Genomic DNA, 7,708 nt, shown 5'->3' with positions numbered 1-7,708 from the left:
AAACCTGGTTTCCTTCTCGTGCCTCAGTTTCCCTCTGTAAAATGAGGGGGCAGAGCAGGTGACTCCCATGGATGCTCCCAGCTTGGAGAGGGGGGAGGACAGTCTAGAGAGCGGGGACCTTGCGGGGACACAGATGTCACTCTTCCTCTGGCCGCAGTCTGAGGCGGTCTGGGCTGGGGGCCGATTGCAGGGGCGAGAGTTCCCACAGGAGCGACCTTCGGACCTTAGACCTTTCCTGGTCAGCCAGCGAGCGTATCCCAGGGCCCCAGGCCAGGCCTCCACCCCCACAGGTGCCCACCTCCAGCTCAAGGTCCCTGCTGGTAACCCAGGACCCAGCAGAGGCCCCTGGGAACAGCGTGACTCCAACACTGGTCAGCACCCCGGGCTTTTCTTGTTCCAGGCTGTCCATCCACGTCCATGAAATCCAGCACCACCGACACTCCCACTCCCATCAGGCCCCGCAGCAGAGAAACTGCTCCCCCTTTAGTGAGAACGGTGTTTATTGTGTGCTGATGACAAAAGTCTTGAAAAGACGTTGGAAAACCCGGAATTTGGAAACCACGGGGCCTGGAATCCTGAGCAACACATAGTCGATAATTTGATGAATGAACTTAAAGCAGAAAAGTGGAAGGTTAAGGGCATGGACTCTGGGGCCAGATGGCCTGGGTTCGAATCCTGGCTCGCCCACTGGGTGAACTTGGGCACGCTGACTCAGTTTCCACATCTGTAATTGGACTCAGCCAAAGGGCAGCAGGGAGAGGGGTCAGAGGTCAGGAAGAGAGAGGGATCAGGGCACTTCTTCCTTGCTTTGGATCTCAGGTCTGGCCCTCACTCCTGACACTTCCTCCCCTATGGCTCCGTTCCCTCCCTGGGCTTGGAGACCCCAACTCCTTTCTTTGCTGCTTCAAGCCTAGGGAGGCTAGTTCCGGGGGGGCCTCACCTCCTTCACCTGTTTCCTTAAGCTTGTCCCCCAACTCTATAAATAACCCCTTCATTTGAATCCCAGGAGCCATGAGTTGGATTCTGGTTTCCTGCCCGGGCTCTGATTGGCACAACTGGTACACTAGTTCTTCTGTGTACTGACCCTTCGCAGCAAGTGTCTTTCCTCTAGTGGAGTGCTCTGAATTCTTTCCCAAAGTCCGCACAGGTCTTGTGCACGGACAGTAGCCTGTGAAAGACAGAACTAAAAGTACACAGCAACCCTTGCCCTGGCACCCAGGGTGTCTTTGGGGGCCGCCTTCCATAGAGAGGTGACAGCCTCTTGGATCTTGTAGGTCACAAGAGGTTTTGCAGAGGAGAGAGCCAAGGGTAGTCCAGGAGAAGGCAGCAGCGTGTGCCAAAACAGAGCCAGAACATGCGACAGACCGGCAGCGTGGGAGCCTGGGTCCTTGTCCAGGCTCTGTTCCTGATGGGCTGTGTGACACAGGGCAAGCTACACCCCTCTCTGAGCCTCACTTTGCCTCCAAACACAGATGAAGATTTTGGACTAGGACAGTGTTTCTCGAATCCCAAGGATCTCGTTTATTTATTTATTTTATTTTAAAATTGATTTTCATTGAGATATAACTGACATATAAGTCTAAGGTGTACAACGCATTGACTACATAGATTTATATATTGTAATATGATTTCCACTGCAGGGTTAGCTGACACCTCTATCACAGCGCATAATTATCATTTCTTTTTTGTGGTGGGAACAATTAGGATCTAGTCTCTTAACAACCTTGATGTTTATGATATAGTATTTTTGCCTCTGATCTAATGCTGTGCATTAGATCTGCAGGACTTTTTTTTATCTACTTGTTTCAAATTTTTGACCTTAAATAATACCTTCCTAACTCCACCCCCTCTCCCCACCCAGCTCCTGGTAATCATCATTCTCCTGTTTTTATGAGTTCAATTTTTTTAGATTCCACAGATAAGCAGTATCATATAGTATTTGTCTTTTTTTGCTACGCATAATACCCTCAAGGTCCATGTTGTTACCTCAGATGACAGGGTTGCCTCCTTTTTCATGGCTGAATAATATTCCATCATGGGTGTGTATGTATGTATGTATATATGCTATATATATAACTTTTGCATGTGGAGATAAGGGAATACTTGTATACTGTTGGTGGGAATGTAAATTGATACAGCCACTATGGAAAGCAGTATGGAAGACCCTCAAAAAATTAAAAATGGAGCTATCATTTGACCCAGCAATTCCAATTCTGGGTATATATGCAAAGGAAATTAAAACAGGGTATCAAAGAGATATATGCACCTCCATGTTTATTGAAGCATTATCCACAATAGCCAAGACATGGAAACAACCCAAGTGTCTGTCAATGGATAAGTGGATAAAGAAGTGTGGTTGGTATGTATGTATGTATCTATCTATCTATATACATATATATGTATATATACACACCAGGGATCTTGTTAAATGCAAATTCTGATTCATCAGTTTCTTTTGGGAGCTGAGACTCTGCATTTCTAACAAGCTCCCAGGTGCTGCTGATCTCGGACCACACTTTGAGAACAAGGTACTAAGTGAGCTCCAAGTTGCCTCCAAGCTCACTGATTCCATACCTCTGTTCACTCTTATTTTCAGGGCAGTTTTCTCTGACGGTGCCTGCACCCCTGAGAACATAAGGTCTAGCTGAAGGGAAGGATGTTGTGAAAAGCTGTAGTTCTGGGTCTCTATAGGGCACTGCAGAGTTTGATATTTGTGGCAGTAAGCATGTGCACGCGTGCATACACACACACACACACACCCTGAAGCATGTGGATCCACAGAAAAAAGTAGTACTGTGAGTGATGATCCATTGTGGTTTGAGATGGTGCCACCTACTTGAGATGCTAGGAGACCCCCTGGAGCAGGTTTGGCCATGGGGACACACAGCCCCTCACCCCAGGGAGACTTTAAGGAACTTGAAGACCCTTGAATCTCTCCCTCCACCCCCTTCTCTGCCTCTACAACTGGCAGCATCCAAAATGCCAGCCGTAGCCTCATTTCACTGGGTCTTGATAGCTTTGGGGACTCTAAGGAGCTTCTGTTAAAATGAACATGTCTCAGCAAGAAAAGATTCTTCAATATTTGCCAGAGCTCACTTTATTGGATTCCTTTCCTGGAAGTCCAGAGGGCCCTTGCTTTTACAGACGGGGAAGCTGAGACTGAGAGAGACAGGACTGGCCATGCTGTGAATCCATCACTGAACTCAGATTTCTAGCTGGGCAGCAGTCCTGGCTCTGGGGGTCAGGCCTGCCCAGGTAGACAGCTGCGGGTCATACTCTGAAAACCATGAGTGGCTTTGAGATGTGGATTCAAATCCCAGATCATTTAAAAAATAAATATTTATTGAGCATCTATTGTATGGCAGGTATTGGGCATACAACTGTAGCAAGCCAGATATAGTCCTTACAGTATAATGAGAATTACTGGGTTTATTAATATTCAGTGCTAACTTTGATCGCTACTTGTCAGGTCTTGTACCACAGATCTCACATATATTTAATTCTCATAACAACTCTGTGAGTTATTATTATGCACCTTATTTTACAGGTGAAAAGATTGAACGCCAGAGACTTAATTGCTCAAAGTCACACAGTGGATAAATAGCAGAGCAGAGATTTGAACCCATGGTGTCTGGGACCACAGCTCACACTCCTAACCACCATGCCATGAAATTATTTATCATTAGTACCACTGATTCCTCTCAACAATCTCATGCCAAAAAGGAGGGCAAGGTTTTATCTCTACGTTTCAGAGGAGGAAATAGAGGATCAGAGAGGTTAAGTAACATTTAGAAAGTTGCACAGCCCAAGGGTTGACACCCCTCCTTAATCTTTAAGTCACCATCGCCAAAAGGAACCCCAGGAGGGCAATGCTTACCCAGAAGTGAAGCTGCTCTGATGGCAGGCTTTTAGGCAGTCCAGAGGGGGCAATTCTTTTTTTTTTTCCAACAGCTTTATCGACGTAGATTTCATATGTCATAAGGTTCACCCATTTAAATGGCACAGTTCAGTGGGTCTCAGTATATTCACAGAGCTGTGCAACTATCACCACAATCTAATTTTAGAAGATTCTTAGCACCCTTGAGGAAACCTGTGCACAAGATCTATCACTTGAAGCAGCCAATGCTTAGCCTGAAGGGAGAAGCCGCTTAAACAGTGGTTTTGAAGGCGGCGTGGCAGATAATTTGGAGTGTGTTGGGGGATGCTCCTCATATCAGACCCCCAAACAACTGCCTATTTCTCAGCCATTAGAGAGAGTTCCACAGAGCACAGTGTGTTCCACTCACCCATCTTTAGGTCCAAGAAATAATTGCATTTTTTTTCTATAGAAAGCAGGGCAGGGGCTGCCCAGATGTTTTGGAAAGTAGAGGGTATGTGCAGGAGGGGGCTGAGGTCTCCAAAGAGAATGATGGAAGAGGAAATGAGGGTGGAGGAAGGAAGGGCTATGTCCCCATACTTAACAGTTACGCTCCCACCCCAGCCAGATGAGTAAAGACTTTTTAAAGAAAATATATGAATTGGATTGTGTCATTCCCCTGCTCAAAACTTTCCAGTGGCCTCTCTTCTTTTTCTGGAACAAAACCTAGAGAACTTAACAGTCTTCAAGGCCTCCCAGCTTCATCCCGTGCTGTGCTCCCATTCATTTTCTTCCTTCCAGCCTCACGGGTTTCTTCTTCTTTTCCTCTTCTGTGCCTCCATTAGCCTTTGGCAGATAGAAAAAGGTGCACCCTCTTGGTGGACAACTTGAAGAAAAGATTTTGTTCCGTGAGCCTGGTGACTTTTTACAGTGCACAACCTGGGCAACTGAACACAGGAGTCCTGCCTTAAATATGCCAAGCCCCAAACAAATCAGATTTGGACATCTGGGAGGAAAGGAAAGAGCATGGGCTCTGATGACAGAAAGGGTGGGAATCCTAGCTCAGCCACTTGCCAGATGTGTAATCCAGGGAGTGGCTCTATCTAAGAGATGGAAAAATTCCCGCCCTGGGGAATGGAAAGTGCTGTGAGCCAAATCATTAGTGTTCTGTGCTTGATCCAGGTCCCTCCCTTCCCCTGTGTGGTCCCAGAATCTCTACCACCATTTAACAGAGTCGATGATGTCAGCAGAAGCATGTACATTTTTCTTTTAAAATTTAAAACATCTTTTCTCAGCGTTTTCTCACCACAACTGCTTCTCTCCATTTTCACTATCACCAACCTGGATGAAGTCTGAATGACAACAACAGGCTCCTAATTGTGCCCACTCCTTTCCACTCTGGCCCCTCCAACGTTTTCAGAAGTCACAACAGAATATTTTAAAAACTGCACCTCATCATGTCGTTCCATACCCCACTGTCCGCTTCAAACTCTTCCTCATCCTTCTGGTCTCAGGCCAAATGTCAACAGCTAAGGTGGTCTTCCAGGACTGCTCAATCAATTTCAAGTACAATGCTGTTAGGACCTATCTAATGGCCTGAGATAGCCACACCTGATGTCCCATGAGAGGAAATGGCCCAAAGTCCCCAAGGAAATTCACCAAGAGTCCAAGGACAGTCTGGGTTGATGATCTGGCTTCCACACCAGCCTGGAGAGTCATGAGGGAGTGCTAATTGCAGTGGAGGATGTGACTGACTAAAAATTCCAATAGCCTCTGTTCCCCGGTCCAGTGTTCTGCTTTGGGCCCAATGGCTGGGCAGGAGAGCAAGGACCAAGAAAGCCATCACTTCGTGGAACCCAGTATGGGGCAGAGGAAACAGGATGTGCAGGACAGTGGCTTAGCGGCACCATGTGGTGGTGGCAGGAGCAACAGCCACAGTGGATTGATGACTACACAGGAAGACCCTGGGCTGTGCGGAATCACTGTTCAACAGCGACACCATGTGGCAGTGGTAGGAACACCAGCCCAGGGAACAGATAACACTCTACACACCCTCTGCTTGACGTTAGGAAGCAAGACCTCCTCTCTTTGGACTAAGTAAGCCCCAGATATTCTTGGGCAGCGTGGAATGAGGGTTATCTTCAAAAAGGGACAGTGGGACTTTTCTGTGAAGGAAGGCACGTGGGGGCTCAAGAGTTTAGAGAAATAAAAAGAGGTGATTATATCTTGGCCACACTCGGGGCAGCCAATGAACGAATGAATGGACATAAAACAAGAAATAATACCATCACAAAGAATGTTACAGAAAAAACAAATTGTGTGTGTTTGTGTGTGTGCGCGCGCGCTATGTGAAGCACAAAGAGAAATACTGTGATTACAATCGAAATGCAATTCCAGGAGGAAATGTCCGTGCAGCCTTAGCCCTTGAAAGAAACTCGTAATCCCTGAAATACACACCACACACTTTTCCAAGGAACAAAGTTCCCCATGTTTAGGTCATTTCTGAATCTGGGTCTGGAGACGTTTGCAAGGGTCACTGGGTCAAGAGCTAGAGAAGGAAGCCGCGAGAGAGGCGGCTTGCGCTGACAGCCCCTCACCTCCCGACGTGACTGGCAGCCCCGGCTCGCACGGACCCTTCAGCTGTAGTGGACGTCCGCGCCGAACAGCAGGAAATCCTGGGGAGAGACGAGAACGCCGGCTTCGGTTGGGAGAACAGCCCCGTTTGTGAGTGTGGGTTGGGCTGCTGGGTTTTTAGAAGGAAACTGTGGGAGCCTGCCTTTTGGGAAGGAGGGAGCGGAGCAGGTTTGTCTGTGGACAGACGGAAAGGCAGGAGTGAGCGGGAGGGACTCGGCATCGCGCCACTGGGGTCTGCACGTCAGCCGCTGTGAATCTGTCCGCAGCTTCCCAAGCAGCTGTTTCCTTCTCAGACGTGGAGACCCCCGGGCTGCCGTGAAGGCCTTCATTTGTCATCCCTGCCTCTTGGCAGCTCAAGGGAGCCCTCCTTCCCATCAAGGCTGCAAAACCACTTCTCTTTTGTGCCATCCTGCCCTTCACTCAGACTTTGCAGAAAGAAAGAAATTAAATTGTGCCCATGGGGTCGTTTTTTAATTTTAAGGATGAACTTGGTAAAATGTGGGGAACGTGGGGGATGTGCTTCCTCTGCTCTGTCAGCTGTTTCTCTGTTGTCTCTTACCCTGAGTAGTTCCTAGGTCTAAGGAATCGGGGATTGATTGATATTGGGGGGTGAGGGAGAGCAGGGAATCTGGGCGATGTGGGGGTTTCCCGTGAGAGCCATGAGATTATCAGGAAGCCACTGCCCATGATAAGAAATGCAGGAGTGGGTGATGGCTTCCTTGTAGGTTCATCAGATTTGTTGGGACATGCTGGGCTTAAGGGGCCTCAGGGTGGAGGCACCCAGGAAGCCAGCTATATGCCAGTCGGGCGTGTAGAAGAGACTGGAAGGGTGGCTGGGTCACTGGGTGGCACAAAGGTGACTGTTGAGTTTGAAGTGATGAAAGTGACCAGGGAAAGCAATGGTAGGGGGAAGGGCAGAGGCCTGGGCAGAGCCCCGGAGAATCCCGCTGGGAGCAGAGGGAGGAGACCAGCAAAGGGAGAGGTGGCCAGAAAACTGGGAAAGGGAATCTTCAAAGCTAAGAGGAGAAAGTATTCCAGGATGGGGAAAATAGTGTCAAATGCCGTTAGGGGGTCAGGCGAGGGGAAAGAGAATAGGAAGCCACCCATTCTGGAATCTCAGTCTGCCAAGATACTGACCATGCTTTATACCCCACGGGCCTACAAGGATGCTGGATATAAAGAAATGCATGTGACGCATATTTGTCAAATATTTAAATG

At 48.1% G+C, this 7,708-nt stretch overlaps 1 protein-coding gene across 2 annotated transcripts in view; it reads right to left on the bottom strand.

Moving 5' to 3' along the window:
- Positions 1-3,321: 3,321 nt before the first annotated feature.
- Positions 3,322-7,708, bottom strand: part of BPI (bactericidal permeability increasing protein) — a 28,037-nt gene continuing 23,650 nt past the window's right edge. For both annotated transcript variants that reach the window (XM_031687834.2, XM_006202551.4), the window contains exon 15: positions 3,322-6,531. In XM_031687834.2, the coding sequence (XP_031543694.2) occupies positions 6,493-6,531 (39 nt within the window). In that variant the 3' untranslated portion in view covers positions 3,322-6,492. The remainder of the gene's footprint in view (positions 6,532-7,708) is intronic.

Source organism: Vicugna pacos, chromosome 19 (genome assembly GCF_048564905.1).
Source record: "Vicugna pacos chromosome 19, VicPac4, whole genome shotgun sequence".
NCBI classification, from domain to species: Eukaryota; Metazoa; Chordata; class Mammalia; order Artiodactyla; family Camelidae; genus Vicugna; species Vicugna pacos.
The sequence above is the reverse complement of the archived record's forward strand: the minus strand, read 5'-3'. Positions and strand labels throughout refer to the sequence as shown.